This window comes from Bidens hawaiensis, unplaced genomic scaffold, assembly GCF_021521415.1.
Source record: "Bidens hawaiensis isolate Kalapana, Puna unplaced genomic scaffold, B.hawaiensis_p1.1 tig00008947_1, whole genome shotgun sequence".
In the NCBI taxonomy this organism is placed as follows: Eukaryota; Viridiplantae; Streptophyta; class Magnoliopsida; order Asterales; family Asteraceae; genus Bidens; species Bidens hawaiensis.
Window position 1 is genome coordinate 176,343 of NW_027491651.1, and position 27,292 is coordinate 203,634.

General features: G+C 42.9%; 1 protein-coding gene across 1 annotated transcript; it reads left to right on the top strand.

The window, feature by feature from the left end:
• The first annotated feature begins 1,420 nt into the window (after nucleotides 1–1,420).
• Nucleotides 1,421–17,826, top strand: LOC143530491 (protein MICRORCHIDIA 2-like). Its single transcript, XM_077026017.1, has 16 exons — nucleotides 1,421–1,563; nucleotides 2,503–2,577; nucleotides 2,673–2,707; nucleotides 2,808–2,886; nucleotides 15,451–15,540; nucleotides 15,619–15,694; nucleotides 15,769–15,847; nucleotides 15,965–16,093; nucleotides 16,155–16,253; nucleotides 16,318–16,419; nucleotides 16,503–16,649; nucleotides 16,725–16,817; nucleotides 16,904–17,067; nucleotides 17,151–17,408; nucleotides 17,480–17,522; nucleotides 17,606–17,826. Exons 4-16 carry the CDS (start codon nucleotides 2,808–2,810, stop codon nucleotides 17,702–17,704), a joined length of 1,458 nt encoding a protein of 485 aa, XP_076882132.1. The 5' UTR covers nucleotides 1,421–1,563; nucleotides 2,503–2,577; nucleotides 2,673–2,707; the 3' UTR covers nucleotides 17,705–17,826.
• The last annotated feature ends 9,466 nt before the right edge of the window (nucleotides 17,827–27,292 follow it).

Here is a 27,292-nt window from a genome sequence, read left to right on the forward strand (position 1 = left end):
TTGACAGATTTGTGTAGATCTAACAAGTCTCTAACCCAAAAACCAAATATAAGGGGAACTTTACACCAACGACTAACATGATCCCACACAATAAATTCGACCATACATCCGGTAGAACTATGGCCAGCTGATTCTTTCCCTAAATCACAAAGGGAACACAAGTCATTCGTAACCGAAACATTCCTTCTATCTAACACCACCCGTGCATAAATTCTATTTAAACCCACAATACTTTGAAATAAATAAAATTTACTAAATGAACTTACAAAATATAATGACAAAAAAAAGAAAAATCCCTACTTCAAAATAAATAAAATTTACTAAAAACATAATAATTGATGATAGTAGAGGCCGCTATGACGGTGTCGAGAAAGTACGGTTAAAGAGAGAATTAAATGCAACAAAAAAACAAAAAAAGTAATGAAATACAAAGTAAATGATAAAATGACTCTCATAATTTGATGCATTTAAAGAAAATAAAATTAGTTATTAAATAGATAATTCCACCCATTAAGACCATCTCTAACAATTTTAGGTTCAAACCAGCCACATCACTGCCACATCATCTTTCTTAAAAACCATCTTTTTTACTCCAACAATACATCTTCTCAAACCATCTTTATATTTCCACATCATCACTTACTTTTACAATTATTTTAAATAAGAATTTCACAATACTATATAATATTTATTTTTTATAATTTTTATTTAAATAAATAGCAATATAATAAAATTTTAGGAAAAAGCAGATTAACTAAAATATAACAAATAGATAAACTAAAAAGTTACATAATTTAAAATGCCAATTAATAAATCAATAATAAAATCATTAAAAATAAATAATAAAATCAAATTAAGCGTTGTAAAATCGATAATAAAATCGTTAAAAAACTAGCCACTAAAAAATTTAACCGTTAAACTAGCCGTTACGTAAATTATACACAAACAAAAAGACATGATTTTTGAAATAAATATAAAAAATATGTATATATGTATAATATTAAAATATGTATGTGTGTATGGAGTGAAAGATGTGAGTTTGGGGCCCACAATGATTGGTTTTTGTTTGTTTGAAAAACCAAACCTCAAACCTTGGTTTTTGGTTTGAACCAGGTTGGTCTAAACCTAAAAAAACTAAGCATTAAAGATGGTCTAAGAGTTCATTAATCATTACCCGAGTTTCTAACTTATCATTTGTAACAAACTCTACCAAATCTCTTTCTCTCCTTTTATTAAATAATAATAATTTACCCTCTTTCTCTCTCTCTCTCTCTTTTCATTCAGTCGTACTTACCGGGCCTTTGACTCAATTTGACTCCATTAAGTTACTTTTTATCTTTGATTGTTGGTAGAATTGGTTTGTTTACAATGTCTAGGGTTGACGGGAAGCATGCGAAATTCTTGACAGCAGCGATGACGAAGAAGACGGTGGTCAACAACCATTACCAAGCAGCAGACCACAAGTTCAGACCAACGCTAACGATGGTCGGAGTCTGGAGAATCGAAGTTTCTGGAAAGCCGGAGCCTTTGATATCGGTCCAACTAAATGGACTCCTTCTCAAGGTCCATTTCTACATATTAATCACACCCACATTTGCATAATTACATATAATTACATAACACATTGGGTATTTTATATGTTGGTTTTGTAAAGTGAACTCAATTTTGGGTATAAAGAGAGTGTCAGACTGTAGTTTACGAACAAAGTTTCAAACTTTTGACCTAATATTAATCAAATGCCTTGTTTCAAACTCTTTTTCTAAAGCTCGAGATCAGCTGGCCAGTCGTTTTTTTCTAGCTCGAGCTCGGCTCGTTTGTTATTTATTTAATTATGTACATTTTTAATTTTTTTTGAAAAAAAATCCTTAATGAGCCTAAACTTGGCTTGAGCTCATATGCAGTACCTTAAATGAGCCAAAGCTTGGCGAATTTTTTGCTGGATTAGGTGATTTAAAGAAAAAAAAGGTGGTTTCAGGTGGTTGACTAGAATTTAAGTGGATTCCTTTTACCGACGTTTGCATAATCCGCTATTTGAGATAACGGATTACACATGGACGACACTTGTTGAACAAATTGGATGACGTGGACAGCCACGTGGAAAGTAAGCTGACGTGTACTGGTAATCCGCTATTTGAGATAGCAAATTACCTAAATCTACTTAAATTCTAGTCAACCACCCCCCCCCCCCCCCTTTTTTTTTCTTTATATCACCTAATCCAACAAAAAATTCAATCTTGGCCGTGTAGTGTAGAACTAGTACATCGAAGTCCAAAAGAGTTTAAACATAAAAATACACTAGGCTTGTTAACGCTCGGCGAGCTTAAACGATCTGCCCGTACAAGGCTCTAGCTCGATGACTTAACGAGCTTTGTTTTGAGGATCGGGCTCTGTAAGACTTAGATCAATTTGAGTTTTTATCAATCCGATCTCGAGTAGCTCACAAGCGACTCGGCTTGTTTGCACGCCTAGTTTAGATCCTGATGGAGTTATGGTTTGTTGCAGGCGAATTGGAACATGCTTGTGTGCACCCGAAGTTTCTTCATTCCAATGCAACTTCTCACAAATAGGCTTTTGGAGGTGTGATCTTTATTTATCCTTCTAATCACTCAAAGCCCAAGTTATATATATTATATATTCATATGTTATTGATTATTTGATGTATCTTATTGCAGCAATTGCTGAACTTTTGGATAATGCTGTTGATGAGGTAACCATTAGTCTTAGATACCACAATAATTTCATTGCTATTTTATTAATTGTTATTATTTAATGTGTATAACATTATCGTTGTCAACCTCGTGTCACAGATGGATAATGGGTCAACTTTTGTGAAAGTTGATAGAATTTACAACAAAAGGGATAATTCTCCTGCTTTACTTTTTATTGGTACGAATCTTTTATGTATTTACAGTTTTGCACTTCCCGGTAGATTGAAGAGGTATGTACCCGCCTCAACACCGAGCAAGGCGGGTCAACCCACAAGATAAAGACATTATGAAGGCACAAAGCCAAAACCTATGCGCATGGCGCATACAAAACATGCTCAGGCATCATATGCCCAGGCACACATATGCTCGCGCATCACATATGCGCGCGGCGCATATCACATGCTCGTGCATATCACATCTGCCCAGGCACACATATGCGCGCAGCGCATCAGCGCGCGGCGCATATCACATGCTCGTGCATATCACATCTGCGCATGAAATATCTGCGCGTGAGAATAAAGAGAAGACCTCGCGCATCCTCAGGGTGGGCGCATATCATACGTGCACATAATCAACCTCGTCCTTATCCAAATCAGGATTAGGGCAACCTTGATTGTGCACATCAGACAACCTTCCAGAAGGCATCTTTTTAAGGAGTAAGAATATGCTGATGTTGACAGCTGCCAAATGAAAGGTCGACAACTCAGCATGACACATGTGTTACCACGTGATTACAACCAACGAGAAAGCGCCAGGTGTCCCAGAGGACACGTGGCGCAGTGCGATTGGAGGAGGCCAACGAGGTTGAGCCCAATCAGTGGAAACCCTAGCATTATAAATACAGCATCAACTCCACTTTGATGACACATTCATACTCAATCATTGACAGTTACAGGCAGTGATATCACATTCAATCATATTGAATTACATTCACTCACAGTCAGTTACATACAAACACACAGTCTCACAATCAGAGGGTATTCAGCTATTCAGCAATACTCTTGAGATTCCCTTACGGACACATTATTATCTTCTCCACAATATACTGATTCTCACGCCGGGGGGTTACCCCAAAGAGGACCCCTCTGTCCCTTTCTGAGGGGTAAGTAACGGCGCTGTTCATTTTGTAGGTGGAAGAACACAGATCCAGAAGAACCATCGGTGAAATAGCATAATCACACCCGAGGAAAGTAGATCTGCTACCAGTGAGTAGATCCACGTTTCTTCATTGGCGCCATCCACTGTTACAAACGGCAATCAGATCTCATCAGATCTATAAAAAAAAAAAATCAATCACCATGGTTTCTGGCGTTCGTAACGTTGATCAAGCTCTGGAGGATATTGAACGTGAGGGTGTTAACGACGGACAACAGGTTCTGAGGGTTCCGCGTGATTCTACGCGTACCACCAGCAACCGTCCTTTCGTCACAACCCCTCACGGCCAGACTGAAACTCCTCCAGACGATCTCACGTTACAAAACATGGCCGGCGCGAAACTGAAAGGACCAATGGGTCCAGAAGAAGAAACAAATGATCCGAATGAATGGCTCATAAACGAGCAGCGGCGTCTGATGGAAAAGTACAATGAAATGGTCAAACAGAAGAAGCTAGCCGACCAAACACAAAGGCAAGCGTTTGATAAGCAGACTACAAAAAGGCCGCGCGCGCCGGAAGAAGGACATTCTGTTCACACTGCACACACTGAGTTCAGTGATGAAGAAGTGCATAGCATGAGGAAGACGCGGGATACTCATGCAGGAGGCTCACAGCTCCGCGCACCTGTGAACATGGCGCCTGGAGCCAGAGCCGATCTGGATCTGCACATGCCGTACAGCCCACCAGTCAGAGGGCAAGTGGACGTAACCACACCCTACAGACCAGCCATCTTGGTGTAACACTCAAAGTTCACTGCGCGCATCGCGCAGGCTCCCATCCAGCACAAGACCAAGATGCCAAGTGGTTTGGGCAAATATGATGGCACAACAGATCCAGATGACTTTTTGCAAGGCTTCTATAACACGGGAAACCTAGAGAGCTGGACGATGCCAACATGGTGTCGTATGTTTGCTCGCTGCCTCACGGGCGCAGCGCGGGTATGGTTCGAGAGCTTGCCGACTGGGCAAATTGATGGGTTCGAGGAACTATTAGAAAAGTTCCAAGCCCACTTCGTACAGCAGCGCAGGCACACGCGCGATCCTGATGACATCATGCACTGCATACGCAGGAATGATGAAACGATTGAAGATTACATCACTCGGTTCAATCAGGAGTCTCTGGCAATCGGAGGTATAACCGAGCAACTCCTGCGCGTGGCCTTTATACAAGGCGCGCGCAGTGATCAATTACGACGAGCTCTCGTAAGCAAAGATGGCATGCCTACCACGTGGGCCAAGTTAATGGAGGCATCGCGAGTTTTCGCGAGAAATGAGAAACAGATTGCCCAAGATAGGGCAAGAGAAAGAGCGCATCAGGCTGAATCACCGCGCAGCAAAGAGAAGAGGGCCAAACAGAACTCTGTATGGTCCAGGTTGCAGCCAACAAGTTTTTCTTCCGCAGAAAAGCAAGCGCAACCAAGCTCACCCCAGCCCCAAAAAGATGTTCGTAATCGCGGGGAGGGTGACAAGAGGGAGGGCGGCAGAGACCCAAGCAGACCTCTGCCAAGAATATGGACTGCCTTCACTAAAACACCTTCACAGGTGTTAAGTACTGAGAATGTCCAATTCAAGCCCCCCAAGCAACTACACTACAAGGGACCGCAAAACAGTGGCAAATATTGTGAATTTCACAGGTCCCCGGGCCACAACACCGACGCATGCCATCATTTAAAGGATGCGATCGAGAAGGATGTAAAGTCAGGCAGGCTGGCTCACTTGGTGAAAAACCAAAGAATAGAAGATGAGCAACCGGAAGGAGCCTCTGCCAGCAAGAAATACAAAAGAATCTGTGTGGCTGAGGGGGGACGACAAGGGCAGACGTCAAAAAAGAGAAGCGCGCAAATCCACGGGGATTGGCGCGAGCAGCAAGTCATCTTCCCAAGAATCAGGGGAGGCCCTTCAATAAGCAGTCCTCTCGTCATCACCACACACATTGCTCATTACGAAGTGTCAAAAGTCCTGTTGGACACTGGAAGCGAATCTGACATTATGTATGAGCAATGTTTCAGAAAGTTAGACCCGGCAGACCAAGCGCGGCTCGAAATTGTGAACGCACCAATCTGTGGTGTTTCAAATGAAATCATCCATCCCCTAGGCCAGATTCAGTTTGAATTAACTATGGGGGATGATGAGCACAAGCGAGCCGAAGTTGTCAACTTCTTGGTCTTGCCCACCACGTTATGCCACAATATGATCCTGGGTAGGGGAACGATTGCCCAATTTAATGCTGTACCGTCGCCAGCGCACGGCGCATTGGGGTTCCCTACACCAACAGGCGTAACATTTGTTTACCGCGATCATTTGTGCGCAGTGACAAGTACGCCGCGGGAAGGGAGAATGAAACTTCCAATGGCAGACAATGCGCCAGAGAAGTGGATTTTAAACCCAAAATTCCCAGAGCAAACGGTCACAATTGGCGCTACCATTTCAGACGAAACGAGATTGAGAATGAAAAGGTTGCTCACAAAATACACGTCGGTTTTCGCGTGGCAACACTCCGATATGACGGGGGTCCCGCGAGACTTGGCGCAACATTCTCTTAACACGTTCAAGTCGGTGGAGCCAATTGCTCAGAAAAAGAGAATCATGGGGGATGAAAAGGCGAAGGCCATGAATGAGCAAGTTGAGGACCTGTTGCGCGCAAACATCATCCGCCCGATCCGATACCAGACGTGGGTAGCCAATCCTGTGATGGTAAAGAAAAGCAACGGGTCATGGAGGATGTGTATTGACTTCAAGGACCTCAACAAAGCATGTCCGAAAGACTGTTACCCCCTACCAAACATCGAGGCAAAGGTGGACTCCGTGGCGCCATTCAACATCAAATGTTTCCTGGATGCCTACAAAGGCTATCACCAGATTCAAATGGCACCACAAGACGAAGACAAGACGGCCTTCAGGACCGACAAGGGTGTTTTTTGTTACACAAAAATGCCCTTTGGTTTAAAGAATGCGGGCGCAACCTATCAGAGACTTATGGATTCGGTTTTCAGTGAACAAATCGGAAGAAATCTAGAAGTCTACGTTGATGATTTGGTGATCAAGAGCAGGGAGGAGAGACAAATGCTCAAAGACATCGAGGAAACTCTTCAGCGCCTAACGGAAGTTAACATGAAGCTCAACCCAAGCAAATGTACTTTCGGCGCGGAAGAGGGGAAATTTCTTGGTGTAATGGTCACTAAGGATGGTTTCAAGGTGAACCCTGAAAAGGTGGAAGCCATCCTTGACATGCCTTCACCATCCACCATGAAAGAGGTTCAGAAGCTGAATGGTAGACTGGTGTCAATCAACAGGTTCCTAGCGAACCACGCCACCAAATCTACTCCATTCGTTAACACTTTGAGGAACTGCTTGAAGAAGAGCCAATTCAAGTGGACGCCTGAGGCTGAGCAAGCTTTCACTGAGATAAAAGAATGTCTCATAAAGCTGCCCGCGCTCACAGCTCCACTTCCTGGCGAAACCCTTACATTGTACTTGTCAGCTGGAGATCGCGCCATCGGCGCAGTATTATTGGTGGATCGCAAGGGGATCCAAACGCCAATATACTATGTGAGTCGGGTGCTCACAGACCCTGAGACGCGCTATTCCATCATGGAAAAGTTAGTTTTGTCACTAACACACGCGTCGCGCAAGCTCCATAGATACTTCAATGGTCATCCTATTGAAGTTCTGACTGGTTACAACATCCAGCAAGTCTTGCGACGCCCTGCGCTCTCCGGAAGGCTGACAAAGTGGGCGCTGGAATTAGGTGAACACACGATCACCTATAAGCCCCGTCCAGCAATAAAGGGTCAAGTTTTAGCGGATTTCATCACGGAAATCCCAGAGGGAAAGATTGAAGAAGCTCAGCGCGAGGTAGACCCTCCGCGAGCAAATGATGAAGAAGATGTTTGGAGGCTATTCACTGATGGAGCCTCCAACAGCGAAGGGTCCGGCGCAGGCCTCAAACTGGTGGACCCTGATAATCATGAATATACTTATGCTATTAGGTTGGACTTCAAGAGTACCAACAATGAGGCTGAGTATGAAGCCCTGCTGGCTGGTCTGCGCATTGCGCGCAAGTTTGGAGTTAAAAGGCTAGAGGCCCATGTTGATTCTTACTTGGTAGCTGCTCAGGTCAACGGCCTATATGACGCCAAGGAGAACACAATGCCTCTATATCTAGAGCAGGCAAAAAAGCTCATTGAGCAGTTTGACTTCTTCAGAATCATACACATCTCGCGCAGCGAAAACAAGTCCGCTGACGCGTTGAGTAAAATGGCATCAACTAATTTTGATCACTTTGGCAAAGATGTCAGGGTGGAAGTAATGAGCAACCCGTCAGTGCAAACGCAATCGGTCCTTGTAATTCATACAACCCCTTCATCCTGGATAACTCCAATAATGGAATTCATGAAGGAGGGGAAGTTACCGGACGATCGCGCGCACGCGAGGAAGATAAGACACAAGGCGCAGAACTATGAACTACTTGAGGGTACATTATATCGACGCTCTTATCTTGGACCGCTCATGAAATGCCTGGATGCTGAAGACGCAAGCTATGTGATTAGGGAGATTCACGAAGGAATCTGCGGAATACACGCTGGCCCGCGCATGGTGGTTGCCAAGGCAATGAGCGCAGGCTACTATTGGCCAGGCATGTACTTGGATGCGCTAAAAGAAATCCAAAAATGCAAGGCATGTCAGAGCCACGCGCCAAACACCATGCGGCCAAAGAACAACTTGATTCCAGTGACCTCCGCATGGCCTTTCCACAAATGGGCCATTGATATTGTGGGGCCCCTGCCGCAAGCGCAAGGGCGAGTGAAATTTTTGGTAGTGGCAGTAGACTATTTCACAAAATGGGTTGAAGCCAAGCCACTAGCAAAAATCACAGCTGAGGCGATGAAGCAATTTATCTGGAGCCACATCATTTGCCGTTTTGGCCTTCCTATGGAAATTGTGAGCGACAATGGCAAACAATTCACTGACAGGAAGATATCCAGCTGGCTCAAAGAATTGCACATCAACCAAATCTTCACTTCGGTCTACCACCCTCAGGGGAATGGCCAAGTGGAGCGCGCGAATCAAAGTTTGTTAAATGGGCTGAAGAAAAGGTTGGAGGGAGAATCCCATTCTTGGGTCGAAGAGTTACCTAATGTCCTGTGGGCGCACAGGACATTAAGCAAAACTAGCAATGGCGAATCCCCGTTCAGCCTAACCTATGGGACAGAGGCTATGATCCCAGCAGAAATTGGATGCCCATCCCATAGGGTACTCATGATGAGCAAGACTGATAACGAGCGCGAAAGAAGATTGGACCTCAACTTGCTTGAAGGGCGCAGAGAAGCGGCTATCATCAATGAAGCCAAATACAAGAAAAAGCTGGAAAAATATTATAATCAGCGCGTTAAAGAATGCCACTTCAAGAAAAATGATTTTGTCCTTCGAAACAATGAAGCTAGCCGCGCGATACCCCCAGGAAAAATGTCCCCCAATTGGGAGGGACCTTATCAAATTTCAGAAGATTTGGGGAAAGGCGCGTACACTTTAAAAGATTTGAATGGAAAAAAGATACCGCGCGCGTGGAACGCGGCACAGCTTAGAAAATGCTTCATGTAAAAGTTCAAATATGTAATCAAGGCTTTTAAGCCATCATGAATGATGATTCGCGCTATCTTTCAATATTTGTTCTATTACCTTTGCATACATGTTTCACACTTCCTTTATTAATTTGGAGCAATATGACAACACTATATTGACTTCAAAACAAAATAAAACGAAGTAAAACATACATGCGCGAGCATTAGCTCAAACGCGTTAACGAGTCTTAACTCTAAAACGTCAGGGCCTTAGCCCAAACCTACGAGCCTTAGCTCAAACACGTTAATGAGTCTTAACTCTAAAACGTCAGGGCCTTAGCCCAAAACAAAGAGCCTTAGCTCAAAACACTCACAAACATCCATCTTACATCCCGCGCAGCCTGATCATAAAAATCCTTAAACACAACTAAGGCAAAGTACATGCCATATCATAGTTGTTAAGGTCTCAGGTCGAGGTCGCGCTCGGAATCATAGTGGGTATCTGAGTAACACATGCTGACATGTAATGGCTAAAACTCATACTTCCATATAAAAACCGCGCGACAACGACGCGCGAAAAAGGAATTGTGAAAAGTTATCGCGCATGTCAGCATAAACAAGATACTGCGAAACCACTTACAAAATAGGACTATGGTTAAGTGAATAATTTCCTTACAACCTTGTTCTTATTTTAACGTGCAAGCATATCTTATATCTATACAAGCAAACATGAAGAGATGAATGGAAATGCGCAAGATGTAAAAAAGAGAAAACAAGTTTCATTCCATAGCATTGAAATTTACAAGTATGATGAGTTACAAATTACAAGTATAAAAAAAAAAAATTATAAAATTTGATGAAGGGCTTCTCAAGTCTCCACGTCGACGTCAGCCACTTCATCACCCTCATCATCTCCCGCAGCATCTGGCGCGGCCTGCTCCTCATCTCCGAACTGACCATAGTCAAGTTCTTCCTCCTCATTGGAGTCTTCTATCACGACGGTGTCAGGAGCAGATTCTTTCGCAGCGCCAGAGCCGCTGGCAGGGGCAACATCCCCCGCGCCACCATCATCGCTACCAGCCCTCTCGCATTCATCGAGCAACTTCTTTAGCGCGCCGAGATCGGGCTGGTCAGCAAGCGCAGCTATCTGCAAAATCATTAGAAAAGTATTGAGTACAAAACACTTGGAAAATTAATCAAGTAAAACTCATTGAGGTCAAGGTACCTGCATAAGGATGGGGATAGCAGTATTCATATACTTCTCCCCCACCGCGGCCATGTCCGCGCAGGCCGCGTCGCTCTTGAAAGGGTACTCGGATGGGTTCTTCTTCAACATGCCATATTCATACCCATCCGTAAACCCTTCAGCTCGACCCACCAAGCGCGCGGCAGCATTGCAGTCCATCACAAGGGCCTGAAACTCGGCGGAATATTTCATCGCCAAAGCGCAACGAGTCATGCCCTGTGACACCAGCCATTGGCGATCCTGCGCGAGGCCAGCAACAGACGTCTCGAGGGCAGGAACCTGGGAGTTTAATAACTCAACAGGTTCCTTGGTTTTTATTAGCTCCTCCTTATCAGACGCTGCTGCCGCCAAAATTTTTTCTTTCTCCGCCTGCGCAGCACCAAGTGCTTCCTGGCTGGACGCTGCCGTCGCCAAGGCCTCATCTCTATCGGCCTGCGCGGCCGCCAACTCCCTCTTCAGGCGCGCAACCTCGCTCTCCAGTGATGATTTCTCAGTGATACTCTGGACGATAGCTTGGTCACGCGCCTCAGCCTGCTGTTCCAAGACACGCACTCTACGCGCGTACTTGGCAACTTCGGCCTCCGCCACCTGCTGCTTCTCCCGCGCTTAATATAGGCGGTGTTGGCACTTGCTCGGTTTTCGCTGAGCTCCGCCTGGAGTTTCTCAGCTCGTGCGCGAGCATCAGAAAGGTTCCAGGCGGCCACCTTAGCCTCTCGCTGGGCTTCCACAAGAGCATCGCGTACTTTAATATAATCACGACGAAGCTCCTGGGAGGCAGCAAAGAAAGCCGACCCAGCGAAAATATGGTCATTCAGCAAGTCCGCGCGGGTGCGCTCCTCCTGATACCTCCTTTCAGTAGGAGGCACGGCATGAGCCCAGAAGTCCTCGCATACGCCCATGGATTGGAAGGAACTGTCTTCATTAATGTTCCATCTCGGGCGGTAAACGTGGTCACCTTCCTGCAAAACACAAGAAATGTTCTAAGTCATAAAACATACTTATATGGAGGTACGCGCGGCGGAGCAACAAATTAAAACATACCTGCGGAGATGAAGCAGAAAAGTCAGCGCCAGCCCCACCAGAAGTATGCGCTGCGAACTCTTGTGGCATCGCAGGGCTGGCGCGGTCTCCCAAGGAGTCTTCAGCTTGAGCCCCCTCATCCTCCTCATCTTCTTCAATACGCCTCTTCTCCTGCGACCTGGAGGGCTCCAAACCAGTCTCGCGGGGAGGGCTGCGTGTAGGAGGAGGCGAGGGAGGTCTCGACGCCGCCAGTTCGGCGCGCAATACGGTTTCCTGCTCCTTGGTAATCCCAATAAGGGGAGACTCAGCACTAGCAGGAGCAGGAACAGAACCAGCGGCGCCGGCAACGGCGCCAGGAGTGTCACCAGCAACTTGTGCGCCAGCTACAACTCCTATGAACAAATCAACAAGGAAGAATGGTTTATGACTGAATCCAAAAGAAAAATTCAGAAAACAAATGTGCAAAACATACCTTGGCGCAATTCTGTTCGCGCGGCGAACATCGCCATAAAGTTCATTCTACCCTTTTCAGAGGGTAGAACAGGGGACTCCGAAGCAGCCCCCGGCGCAGCCTTAGCACCTTGTGGCGCCTGCGGCTGATCTGCTACCGTCGCCGGTTCTGCAAACATTCAAAGGAGCAAAGGTTTAATAACAATTCAACCAGATGAAGACAAGCACGTATACCTGTTGCAGGCGCGGCACTGCTTTTCTCTTCAGCCGCGCGAAAGGAGGTGACGCCACCATACCTCAAGTGGACAGGAGGTCTGCCCACTCTCACAGGCAGGGAAGCTAAAGAAACCTTGGTGGTAAACACCTGGGTTTCCTTAGGTCCCTTCGTTTGAGCATGGGGATGAGCGACAGGGGTGTCATCTTTCTTCTGTTTCTTACTGGCCCCTGCGCCAGATTTCCCCTTAGCTTTGCGCTTTAGTAGGGGCGCCTCCTCTTCCTCCTCCTCCTCTTCCGCGAGCTCCAGCTCGTAGTTTTCAAGCGCATCTGCAAAAACAAGCAACATAACTGTTAATAAACTTGGGTATTCTAAAGGAGTGAGCATAAGTGCAAAGGCTTACCAGGCGCGTCACTGTCAAAGTCAAAATCCAGATCCACTGGGATGAACATGTCATCGAAGCGATCTGGGAAACCAACCTCCCCAGCGCCAAGCGCGACGGAGCCACCCTCCACTTGATCATCATAAGCGGCAAGGATATAATCCTTGGTGACTGCGCAAAAACAAGTCAAGTGATATCAGCAAAAGAATTATGTTCGCGCAGAAAAATAAATAAAGCAATGAAATAAACTTACACAACCCGTCGACTTGGATAACGGGCTCAAGCGCGCTGTCGGCCCATAGCTTACTCATGCCGACCCCCACCAGCGCCTCCTCGCAAATTTTCTTCGCGGGGGATGGTTCGGCGGTCAGTTTCTTAACCCAGGCGCCGGTTGGGTTTTTAATAACATCCGCATCCGCGGGCGCAGAATCGATCGCGCTCATCGTCATGCGGATGGGGATTACACCAGCCCTTGTAAAAAAACCTCTCAGACCAGTCATGAAGGCTCTTAAATGAAACAGTGGAGCACTTCACCTTCTGACTGCGAGGAATAAAGGAGATCCAAGAATCTTGGATCTTGGGCTTGTAAAAAAATTGAAAGCGCCGAGGGGTGGGCTCCTCGCGCTGTGATTTGCACATGAACTCGAAATGAGTCATGCGCACAAGTCCAAACGGATGGACTTGGGATATATGAATCCCGAAAAAACGTAACACCGCGCCTACAAACCTTGTCATCGGAAGACGAAGGTTGCAGTGGGTGAAAAAATGGGTGTACAATGAAATATAGCCGGCAGGCGGGTCTGCCGCCGTTTGCCCGGCCCCAGGCAACATGCAGCCAAACAGGGTGGGAAAACCCTGAGAGGCGATGAGGCTGTCGAGATCGGCCTGCCTCAATTTGCAGGGGATTTCATTCCACCTTTTGGTGGCCTTGGTCCTCCCTACTTCCTCCGATGTGGTCTCAAAAACCCTCTTCCCCTTCCCCTTTTGCTTCAATGTCGACATCACCACAGATTTCACACGGCGTCTTCGAGAGGCAATAGAGGTGATTGAGGGGCTAGACGAGTCTGAACTATCAGACATACAACTGCAGCAGCAAATAATAGAAGTTTTGAAACAATGAAAACACTCAATTCAGAATATGAAAGACAGAAATTCGAAAATTAGTAACAATGAAGATGAAGATAAAAAATTTTCCTAAGGGCCTGCTTTTATAGGCCCAGGAGAGAGAAAAGTGGTAACTGATGGGATTTCACGCGCCCCCACTCGCAGGTGTAAGCCAACGAGGGCGCGGCACGTGTCCCTAACACTGTTGAGGGGACATAAAAACGTAACGGACCTGCCACGGAGCAGAGACGCGCCCCCACTCGCAGGTGCAAACTAATGCGAGCGCGACACGTGTTCCAGACAGCTGTGCGAGGGGACATGAAAGGCAACTGTAGCACCTCGAGCACATGAAACGTCTGACACGTTTACGGCGCACGTCACCACCAACCAACCACGTGTTTGGACCCTTCGTTTCAACCAAATGGATAGAACTTCGCGCAACCATGGAAAAAAACCAGGAAAACGACAAAACCCCATTAAAAGACCAAAATCAGTAAGTCTAATATCTATCTTACCGCGCTCGCGCGAGATAAGACACACATTAGACTGGGGGGGCTTGAAGAGGTATGTACCCGCCTCAACACCGAGCAAGGCGGGTCAACCCACAAGATAAAGACATTATGAAGGCACAAAGCCAAAACCTATGCGCATGGCGCATACAAAACATGCTCAGGCATCATATGCCCAGGCACACATATGCTCGCGCATCACATATGCGCGCGGCGCATATCACATGCTCGTGCATATCACATCTGCCCAGGCACACATATGCGCGCAGCGCATCAGCGCGCGGCGCATATCACATGCTCGTGCATATCACATCTGCGCATGAAATATCTGCGCGTGAGAATAAAGAGAAGACCTCGCGCATCCTCAGGGTGGGCGCATATCATACGTGCACATAATCAACCTCGTCCTTATCCAAATCAGGATTAGGGCAACCTTGATTGTGCACATCAGACAACCTTCCAGAAGGCATCTTTTTAAGGAGTAAGAATATGCTGATGTTGACAGCTGCCAAATGAAAGGTCGACAACTCAGCATGACACATGTGTTACCACGTGATTACAACCAACGAGAAAGCGCCAGGTGTCCCAGAGGACACGTGGCGCAGTGCGATTGGAGGAGGCCAACGAGGTTGAGCCCAATCAGTGGAAACCCTAGCATTATAAATACAGCATCAACTCCACTTTGATGACACATTCATACTCAATCATTGACAGTTACAGGCAGTGATATCACATTCAATCATATTGAATTACATTCACTCACAGTCAGTTACATACAAACACACAGTCTCACAATCAGAGGGTATTCAGCTATTCAGCAATACTCTTGAGATTCCCTTACGGACACATTATTATCTTCTCCACAATATACTGATTCTCACGCCGGAGGGTTACCCCAAAGAGGACCCCTCTGTCCCTTTCTGAGGGGTAAGTAACGGCGCTGTTCATTTTGTAGGTGGAAGAACACAGATCCAGAAGAACCATCGGTGAAATAGCATAATCACACCCGAGGAAAGTAGATCTGCTACCAGTGAGTAGATCCACGTTTCTTCAAATATGTTTCAAAAGATTAATTTAGTAACCTTATATATTGCTTGCACAGATGATGGAGGTGGAATGGATCCGGATGGCATTCGGAAGTGCATGAGTTTGGGATACTCGACAAAGAAGGGAAAAAACACAATTGGGCAGTGTAAATCCTTTTCCTTCTAGAGGCTTAATTCCTTTTTCTGTTTGTTTGTATAAAAGTTTTGACTTTTCTTTCTTTCAGATGGTAACGGGTTTAAAACGAGCACTATGCGGTTAGGAGCTGATGTTATTGTTTTCAGCCGTGCATCTCGGAATGGGTACTGTTTTAATGCTATTTGGTTTTTTTAACTAAGTTCTTGGAAATGATGATTGTGCCCTTATTGTTGTGTAGGCAAGTGACCCAGAGTGTTGGTTTGTTATCCTACACGTTTCGACGCAGATCAGGACAGGATGATGTTATTGTCCCAATGGTAAATATTTTTATTTACTTCAAGTTAATTACACTTGGTCCAAAGGTGTAGTTTTTTGAAAACTGGGTACTAAAGTTGCAATCTTTTTACATTCTTATGGTGTAATCTTTGTTGCAGATTGATTTTGATGTCTCGAGGAATTGGCCAGAACCTATATTATATGGCACTCCGGAGGACTGGTATAATAACTTAAAAATCATTCTTGAATGGTCACCGTTCGATTCAAGAGATTATTTAATCCAACAGGTTTGTTTAGTTTTATACTTCATTTATTTAATGATGTCACACTTATATGTTTACTTTTCAGTTTGAAGATATTGGTCCACACGGGACAAAGATAATCATATACAACTTATGGCTCAATGATGAAGGCGTCTACGAATTAAACTTTGACGAAGACGATGAGGTTAATTTTAAACTGTTCCGTGTCACCTTTTTAAAACGTTAATAATATTTAGTTATGTTTATAGGATATAAAGTTGCGAGATGAAAGTGCTCATTTGTCTAAATTGAGAAGGAAAGAAGTCGAGACACAAGCGCATATTTCCTACCGCCTTCTTCATTCATTAAGGGTGATTGATTATTTCTTAAACACTTAAAACCATTAAATATTTTATTTCACGTGTCTTATATATTTCATTTGGTTTCTTTTCAGGCATATGCTTCTGTGTTGTATCTTAGAAAGTTTAACAACTTCAAAACCATTTTGAGGGGTAAACCCGTAGAGCAGTATAATATAGCAGATGATTTAGTAAATCCACAAGTAGCTATATACAAACCACATGTTTCTTCTATGAAGGAGGTAACAGTAACACTGCATTTTTTATTTATATTTAATTTTAATGTAATTTTTTTAGTAATGAATTTGACATTGTAGGTTGTTGTGGAGGCAAAGCTTGGGTTTATTAAAGAAGCACCGGCTATTATAGTTAATGGATTCTGTGTGTACCATAAAAACCGTCTGATTCGTGTATGCATATCTAGAATTGAGACTCTTGATTTATTATTTTTTTCTTTTTTTTAAAGATTATTAATCAATGTTTCAAATTGTTTCAGCCATTCTGGAAAGTAACAAAAGATGGAAGCTCTAAAGGTTTTGGCGTTGTTGGAGTTCTTGAAGCGAATTTCATAGAACCCGCACATGACAAACAAGATTTTGAAAGATCGTTCGTGTTCTCAAGGCTTGAAACAAAACTAAAACAAATGCAAATGGATTACTGGTTAGTTTTTTTAATAAAGTATTATGTTTTAGTAATTTAATTACTTTTTGAGGTTTTTAGTAATATAATGTAAAAAAACACAGGAAACAATACTGTCACTTAGCTGGGCACCCACCCGATCCGAGTTACGTGCGCAAACAGCAAAAGACTGCGGATCAAGTCAGCCCGAGCCCGGCTCGTGCGGCTAACCCTAGGCTCGGTTTGAGTGGCTCACAGATGGGGCCAACGGTTGGGCCGCCTCCTGGATTTCAAACAGCGAGTCTTGATCAAGACGTGGCATGTGAAGATGATCCACGGACTTTTGATGATATATGTGAGGAAAATATTCAACTATATATGAGGTATAAGTTGCTATAAATAACATAATTCTTATTTTTGTGACATGAGTAATTTATGATTATGTCTTTTGCAGGAGCGAGCAGTTACTGCAACGGGAGACTGAGTTGAAAGCTGAGGTAGGTTCAGTTTTGATTCACGTTATTAGATAAAAAAAATCCTAAATTGAGGCGCGTACTAATGTGTTGAAATGATGAATCAGATGGAGGATTTGGAGAAACAAATTGCAGAAACCAAAATGAAATCTGCTGAGCTGGCTGCACATATTGATCATGTGAGAAGGCAGGCACATGTAAGATGAGAAAAAAAGGTTACTAGGTTATCACGTATCAGTTCACTGATATTTAGGAAACCCTTTTGTTGATGTTAATATTGATATTGATATGCGAGTTTAGGATATCGTTGTCGAATGATGAAATGTTTTAACATTTGCCTTAACATGCTTTAGATAATATAAGCACTTAGAACTATCTAATGTGGTTTATGATGTTGCTAACTTGCTATGTTTGGATGTCTATTGTCGAAGCACGAAATGAATCTTACCTGATCCATGACAATGTTTCCACGGATTTTCGAGATGAACGAACCACGTCTTGATCTTCTTCTTCTTCGGCTGCGCATGGTGACCTGCAATGTTGAGACCTGCAATTGTTTCGGGGGTGTGGAGGCGACTGCTAAGATATCCTGAGGATTTCTTGTTCACAGACACAAAAAGCACGAAATGAATCTTACCTGATCCATGACAATGTTTCCACGGATTTTCGAGATGAACGAACCACGTCTTGATCTTCTTCTTCTTCGGCTGCGCATGGTGACCTGCAATGTTGAGACCTGCAATGGTTTCGGGGGTGTGGAGGCGACTGCTAAGATATCCCGAGGATTTCTTGTTCACAGACACAAAAAGTGGTGGTGGCTCTTATTGAGCATGACCCATGATAAGGAGGTGGAGACCTCCTTATATAGAGTCTCATGGCCACCATCATGGTACCCTAATGGGCCTAGCCCAGTTAGGTTTACCTCCACAAAACCCCCTCAGCCCAATAACATTGTATTAGTCCATGTAATGAAATAAGCCAAACATAATAGATTTAGGGTCGTAGAACCGGGTTTTAGTACCATACCCCTACAAGCCCCCCCAAGTCCAGTGTTGCTCCTGGGCGCGCAAGCGTCTAGGTGGAGCGCTGGACTTTATAAGGTGTGAGGCGGTTTTTTCCCTTTTCTTTGGCTTTGTCTTTATTGTCTGAGTTTTGGGAGGTTTTCCCCATGATGGTGACAAGCTGTAAAAATAATGAAGCCTGCGCGTGAGGCGGCTTACAAGCTATAATAATAGAGCCTGCGCGAGAGGCGACTTGCGAGCTATGAGAATAATAATGCCTGCGCGCGAGAGGCGACTTACGAGCTAAGAATAATAATGCCTGCGCGCGAGAGGCGACTTACGAGCTTTGAGAATAATAATGCCGCGCGCGAGGGGCGACTTACGAGCTAAGAATAATAAAGCCTGCGCGCGAGAGGCGTCTTATGAGCTTTGAGAATAATAATTGAGCTGGCGCGTGAGGCGATTTACGAGCTGTGAAAGTAATAAAGCTTGCGCGCGAGAGGCGTCTTATGAGCTTTGAGAATAATAATTGCTTGCGCGCGAGGCGTCTTATGAGCTGTGTGAATAATAAAGCCTGCGCGTGAGGCGACTTACGGGCTGTAAGAATAATAACAGCTTGCGCGCGAGGCGTCTTATGAGCTGTGTGAATAATAAAGCCTGCGCGTGAGGCGACTTACGGGCTGTAAGAATAATAACAGCTTGCGCGCGAGGCGTCTTATGAGCTGTGAATAATAAAGCCTGCGCGTGAGGCGACTTACGGGCTGTAAGAATAATAACAGCTTGCGCGCGAGGCGTCTTATGAGCTGTGTGAATAATAAAAGCCTGCGCGTGAGGCGACTTACGGGCTGTAAGAATAATAACAGCTTGCGCGCGAGGCGTCTTATGAGCTGTGTGAATAATAAAAGCCTGCGCGTGAGGCGACTTACGGGCTGTAAGAATAATAACAGCTTGCGCGCGAGGCGTCTTATGAGCTGTGAATAATAAAAGCCTGCGCGTGAGGCGACTTACGGGCTGTAAGAATAATAACAGCTTGCGCGCGAGGCGTCTTATGAGCTGTGAATAATAAAACCTGCGCGTGAGGCGACTTACGGGCTGTAAGAATAATAACAGCTTGCGCGCGAGGCGTCTTATGAGCTGTGTGAATAATAAAGCCTGCGCGTGAGGCGACTTACGGGCTGTAAGAATAATAACAGCTTGCGCGCGAGGCGTCTTATGAGCTGTGTGAATAATAAAAGCCTGCGCGTGAGGCGACTTACGGGCTGTAAGAATAATAACAGCTTGCGCGCGAGGCGTCTTATGAGCTGTGAATAATAAAGCCTGCGCGTGAGGCGACTTACGGGCTGTAAGAATAATAACAGCTTGCGCGCGAGGCGTCTTATGAGCTGTGAATAATAAAGCCTGCGCGTGAGGCGACTTACGGGCTGTAAGAATAATCACAGCTTGCGCGCGAGGCGTCTTATGAGCTGTGAATAATAAAGCCTGCGCGTGAGGCGACTTACGGGCTGTAAGAATAATAACAGCTTGCGCGCGAGGCGTCTTATGAGCTGTGTGAATAATAAAGCCTGCGCGTGAGGCGACTTACGGGCTGTGAGAATAATAACAGCTTGCGCGCGAGGCGTCTTATGAGCTGTGTGAATAATAAAAGCCTGCGCGTGAGGCGACTTACGGGCTGTAAGAATAATAACAGCTTGCGCGCGAGGCGTCTTATGAGCTGTGTGAATAATAAAGCCTGCGCGTGAGGCGACTTACGGGCTGTAAGAATAATAACAGCTTGCGCGCGAGGCGTCTTATGAGCTGTGTGAATAATAAAAGCCTGCGCGTGAGGCGACTTACGGGCTGTAAGAATAATAACAGCTTGCGCGCGAGGCGTCTTATGAGCTGTGTGAATAATAAAAGCCCGCGCGTGAGGCGACTTACGGGCTATAAGAATAATAACAGCTTGTGCGCAAGGCGTCTTATGAGCTGTGAATAATAATGGAGCTTGCGCGTGAGGCGGCTTACGAGCTACTTTATGTCCCGCGCCACGTGCAGATGTTGCATGCGCGTGCGCGTAGACTTTGGTTTTGTGTTATGCGCCACGCGCAGATGTTGCGTGCGCGTGCGTGTAGACTGTGACATGTGTGAGCATGTGATGCGTAAGCATGTGATGCGTAAGCATGTGTAATATGCGTGAGCATATGTGATGCGTGAGCATATGGTATGAGGATTCCCAACCCCTAAGTTTGGCGTGTAGCCATATGGGATATTATGAGGATTCCCAAACTTGAAGTTTGGCGCGTAGCCATATGGGATATTATGAGGATTCCCAACCTTGGCGTGTTGCCATATGGGATATTATGAGGATTCCCAACCTTGGCGCGTGGCCATATGGGATATTAGGAGGATTCCCAACCTTGGCGCGTAGCCATATGGGATATTTGGAGGATTCCCAACCTTGGCGCGTAGCCATATGGGATATTAGGAGGATTCCCAACCTTGAAGTTTGGCGCGTAGCTATATGGGATATTAGGAGGATTCCCAACCTTGGCGCGTAGCCATATGGGATATTAGGAGGATTCCCAACCTTGCAGTTTGGCGCGTAGCCATATGGGATATCAGGAGGATTCCCAACCTTGAAGTTTGGCGCGTAGCCATATGGGATATTAGGAGGATTCCCAACCTTGGCGCGTAGCAATATGGGATATTAGGAGGATTCCCAACCTTGGCGCGTAGCCATATGGGATATTAGGAGGATTCCCAACCTTGCAGTTTGGCGCGTAGCCATATGGGATATTAGGAGGATTCCCAACCTTGAAGTTTGGCGCGTAGCCTGATGCGCGCATGCACGGCGATAGAGTGGTGACTCGCGAGTGCGCGTGCATGGCGGAGGTCTCTTGCGCAAAACCCAGATGGTGGTTTCCGCTGCGGCACCTGCACGGCTGCGGAGTGAGAACCCACGGGCGTGCGTACCTAGCGGCGGAAGTCTGGTAATTTCTGGATCTGCAATTTAAGAGTCAGATCTGCAACTTTAGACCTAAAATCCAGGTCTGTAATCTAGACCTAGATCTGTAAATCAGATCTGGACAGATCTGAAGCCCGGAGCAGATTTAAAACCATCACAGATTCGGAGATCTGATCATTCAAATCACGGATTTTCCTTCTTGCCCAGATCTGGAAGCCTCTTTTTAGATATATGGATCTTTTTGAGCTTTAATAGAACAAGCTTTGAAGCCTTTTTTTGTAAACTTCCAGATCTGTGTTTTTCTTGGGAGAGATCTGACAGCCGAGATGAAGATCGAAGGGCAGTTCGTTGCCGTCCCACGGATGGCGCCAATGTCGAAGCACGAAATGAATCTTACCTGATCCATGACAATGTTTCCACGGATTTTCGAGATGAACGAACCACGTCTTGATCTTCTTCTTCTTCGGCTGCGCATGGTGACCTGCAATGTTGAGACCTGCAATGGTTTCGGGGGTGTGGAGGCGACTGCTAAGATATCCTGAGGATTTCTTGTTCACAGACATAAAAAGTGGTGGTGGCTCTTATTGAGCATGACCCATGATAAGGAGGTGGAGACCTCCTTATATAGAGTCTCATGGCCACCATCATGGTACCCTAATGGGCCTAGCCCAGTTAGGGTTACCTCCACAAAACCCTCTCAGCCCAATAACATTGTATTAGTCCATGTAATGAAATAAGCCAAACATAATAGATTTAGGGTCGTAGAACCGGGTTTTAGTACCATACCTCTACATCTATCAACTTGATATACAAAATTTTGAAGGTAGGGTTGGATTATTAATATTGAGTTAAAAATGTAAAAGGTTACATTGTATAACTGCTCTACACTAGTTTTCATCTTTTAAAAACGACTTCTTACATATTCCTTAGATAAAATGTTTTACTAATTGATGGCGCAAATATGATTTCACAAGCTTTATTGAAGTAAAACATCTTTAACGGATCATTGAACCTAGGGGTATTCTTCGGGTTCGTTTTTCGGGTTTCGGGTTATTCGGGTTCCAAAGTTTTAAATCTTGACCCGAAACCCAACCCAAATCTCTCACGGGTTTTTCAGGTTCGGGTTTTTCCGGGTTGGGTTAATCGTGTTTCGAGTATCATAGAAAACAAAAAAATCAAAAAATTTAAAAAATTACAATGTTAAAACTAAAACAACATATTCTTTGCTTATAATGAAATAATCAAACAACAAATTACCAACATAATTTGATAAAACAATTTAATAGAAGAGTAAAACTAATTCAACCATAATCGTATTCAATCGGACGTGATTTGGTTGTTCGATTTCGGTTGCTATTAGTAATAAACGGAAAACATAAATTAATAATAAACAATTGATCCATAATAGTTAGAATTATAACAGTCGATTATAGCCAGATTCTGATACCATGGACCGTGGTGAGCAGATAAACACAAACATGACCATAGAACTATTGGTTCGATCAACTGGTTTCGTTTTGGGTAGAACTTAGAATTGCCAACCAAATGTAATGGGTAACCGTGACACCATTCACGTGTTCGTTATATTTTCAATTATAAGTTGTGAAAGAGTCATAGGTTTAAATAATGGATATAAATATCATGTGAAGGTAGGGTGGTGTTGGTACTTTTTCTTTAAGCTATGTATTTAGGTGGACCATAACCATGCATGCATCCTTCATGATACATTGCTTTCCTTTGTTCTTCCTAGGATAGATAACACCATTACATTAACTATAACTAAATCAAACTTAAAGTGCTTTAGGATTAACAAATTATATATATTTAAAAGGGATTACTCTATAGAATAGTAACCAACTTTGAAAGTTGTTCCAGTCAGGTCACTGATAAAAACTTTTGTTCTAATCAGGTCACTGAACTTTCATTTTTATTCCAATCATAGATATTTTACATGTATAGCAGGTAATCTAGGTTTTTTTTTAATTTTTCAATGTTTTTACTTTAAATAATAACTTTTAAACTTTTAAAGGTTGCGAAAATTAGTAAAAATGCGAAATATAATTTTAAAATTCCGAAAATTTGTAAAAAAGTTCGGAAAATTGCAAAAATTGAAAAAAAAAATGTTCAAAACGGGTCGGAACGGGTTAAGGTCAACATGTTCGGGTTAGAACGAGTCAAGATCGGAACTGGTCAAAACGGGTTTCAGGTCAGATTTTTTTTACCAACGAATCATCGCGTTTTCAACACGTTACAGCTCGTTTTAACAGCAGAAGTTGGTTTAAGCGATTTTTTAGTCCGTTTCAGCACTTAACAGCTCGTTTAAGCGATTTTTCAGCTCGTTTCAGCACCAAACAGCTCGTTTAAGCGATTTTCAGCTCGTTTCAGCACTTAACAGCTCGTTTAAAAGTTATTATGCAAAGTAAAAACATTGAAAAATTAAAAAAAACTTAGATTACCTGTTATTCAGGTAAAATATCTAGCATTGGAACAAAAATGAAAGTTCAATGACCTGATTCGAACAAAAGTTTTTATCAGTGACCTGATTGAAACAACTTTCAAAGTTGGTTGCTATTCTATGGAGTATTAATCCCTATTTAAAATAACCAAAGTTCAAGAAAGTGTCCATGTGAAAGAAAATCTGTCCAAATTAAAAGGCCCTAGAATAGAACAGTTGGATCGGTCCAAGGATAACTAGTTATTCACTTATTCTCCATTTAAATTATCTGGTTGCGGATTTGTGGCCCATTCATCACTTGTCATCCAATCATGCATGTTCATTTACTAGTAGTACTACTCATAATTTATATTACATAACCTATATGATATAGTATGACACGGTATGAAGTTATTATATGTTTTGTTATGGATGTTAAACTAGAACTTACTCAGCATATATAGTTGACTTTTAGATGCACATCAAGTTGGCTGCAGGTGAAGGATGATGTAGGATTAGAGTGCACCGGCAAGCTATCCAAGATTAGACCGGCATCCATTTATGAATTTATGTTAAACCAATTAGTTATTTTATGACAATGTGTAATGTTTGAATGATGATGTATAGCTTCCGCTCCCATGGTTGTTTTATAAGTAAATCCAACCGCTTCGAGCTATCTGGGTTTGGGTCCCTACAAATTAATAAAGAACTAGTTGTGGTTTCTAGAAGTAAGACCTCAAGTATATATTTCACCTTAAACCGTTGTAACGTTTTGAATTTGGGTTTAGTTCAATTCTATCTTTATGTAAAATTTGATATTTTGTAATGATAACACGTTAGCCCCGGCAGGACTAGGGTGTTACACTGGATGGGCGACTATATAATGGAAGTCGTCTAAGAAGACAGTTATAGTTACGCCCACTTGTTAATGTGGAATAATCCTTTGATCACTGCTTGATATATGGCACAATGCAATCCGTATTATAGGATGTATCTCAAGTTTCAAAGCAATCTCTTCATATTTGTCCAATATTCTAAACCTAGAATATACCTAATATAGAATATGCAAGTATGGTTAATTATAAGATACATTAGGTTACTAATGATACCGGAATATTTTTAATTGAGAAACTTTATCACCTCTATTTCTCGATATATATTAGGTGGCATTGACACAATTAAGTCCACTCTAGGTTAGTATGATCTTTACTTTCAGTCTAATACATAAATTTTTGGAAAAGTTTTCAATGATAAATCTAAATCAAAACAGATAGAATTTAGATCTGACACGTAGGTCAAACCGTCTATTATCACATAATCCGGCTTGTCAAGATACTTCCATTCGTAGCTCAAGTTATAATCCCTTTTAGGTTTGATATTTTCTACAACGTTTCCTTTATCTAGATGGTATATGTTAAAGTAATGCTAACTTTTGGATAAGCTCCTTATTAGACATGAATTAAGAATGTCCCGTCATTATACGAAAATTCTTAATAACAAGAAAATGTTACTTATTCAACTCTTGCTTACCAACACCAAACAAATACTTTTGAAGATTGACTGTAGAAAGAATTCAATTTAAATTCTTTTCTCATTGTGACGAGGCTAACATTAGTCAAGTTTTTCAAATTACACATCATCGTCGGTTGCTTCACCTGACATATCTATAAATTAACAATCCGGAGTCATATGCAAAATGGAGTTTTACGAAATTGTAGTTGTGGAAATTTTATTTACGATCCGGAATGTCAAATATTTAGTCCTTTGATTATAGGTATAAACAAACGAGTTTTACAAATAGTTTTAATCATATAGTCCAATATGCTTCGCAACTTGAAACCTGGAGATTGGTTATTTCTCTCACAATTGTTTACAACTAAAAGTAACGGTGTCATTCAACAAATCTTTGAAACCGCTTGACATTGTCTGTCTACTTAGTTAATTAATTGATAAGTCATGAGTTTGATTAGCACTTTCTGCTGATTTCATGTGGAGACGACCTTAATTACCCATACTAGTTATATGTATTTAAGTCAATAAAATTTTTTTTTATTAGAGCAAGACATTTACATTAAAGTTCCAATGAAAACAATTAGTGTGAAAGATAAGATTGGTGACAACTTCTACATGTTCCAAATAACTATACGCTACATCTAAATCAAAGGTCAAAATAACTTCTACTGGTGACAACTTCTACATGTACGTTCCAAATACCTGCTGACAACATCTAAATCAAAGGTCCAAATAACTATATATTTATAAATTAGCATGCATACTACAAAACAAACAACACCGTCAACACTAATTCCAAATATTTCTATTTGCACATGTTCTTCAATACTTTTTAAAACGATATTATAATATATTCCCCCCTTATGTGTATACTAAATAGAGTATTATACTAAATCTTATCATCATAATAAAGAAGAAAAAAAGCAAATCGTACGGATGATTAATTAAATTAAACTATATATCTTAAGTTAATTAAATTAACTAGGGTTTGTGCGTGTTTGTATATTTATAGACAATGGACCACCCTGATTGAGGAACCAATGCATGTGTTTGAAATCAATTGCCGCCCGCATTGCATAACCTAGCTAGCAATCTAGCAGCCACTCTTTGACAACACTTTATGTTCATTGGAGGTTCTATAAATAATGGTCTCTGTCATTATAATGTTTTAATTAAAGAAAAACATAAAATCAATTACATGGATGCAGAGATGGATCCAGAAATTTTTACCAGGGTGGGCACAAACTGGATTGAGTAAAAAATGGGTTGGGTCAAGAGAACAACTGAACAGGGTCGTCCAACCATTTTAGAGGCCCAAAGCAGTATAAACTTTCGAACAAATGAGATAGTAACCTAGTATTTTTACACATCATCATTTAAAAGGTAAAATATTAAGTTGCGTTTTGGATTCACCTTTAACTAATATACATCACCAAGCACCACTGTCGTTATTATCGTCTATGGTTACAGAACTAGAAACTTTTAATTGAATGACCATAATATACTTTTTGTTTAACATGTTTCACAAATTACTATCAATAGTTGATAATAATTGGAGGGTCACTGATTATCTTTTCAAACAATCTTTTTTTATATAATGATAATAATATTGTTGAGAAACTAAAATTGCATATCTGACCAAATAATATAATTGTTATAAAATTACAACGTAAAACATTGGCGGACCTATGTTAAAGGTAAGGGGGTGGCCGCCCACCTTAATTTTTTTTAGTGTTATTTAATGTGAAAATCCCCATCGCTCCCATTAAAACTAGTGTTAAGTTCCAATGTCGCCCCCAAGGAAATAATTCATGGGTCCGCCTCTGACGTAAAACATAAAAAAGAGAAAGTTCATACCCAAATGTTATTTTTTTAAAACGGCTACTTGTCTTGCATTTAGGCTATC

Bases quoted from the DNA above. Each gene is read 5' to 3' on its own strand.
- LOC143530491 (XM_077026017.1), top strand. From the start codon at position 2,808: ATGGATAATGGGTCAACTTTTGTGAAAGTTGATAGAATTTACAACAAA. The intron at 15,848-15,964 runs GTAAATATTTTT...TCTTTGTTGCAG, and splicing joins ATGATGTTATTGTCCCAATG to ATTGATTTTGATGTCTCGAG. The intron at 17,523-17,605 runs GTAGGTTCAGTT...ATGATGAATCAG, and splicing joins AGACTGAGTTGAAAGCTGAG to ATGGAGGATTTGGAGAAACA.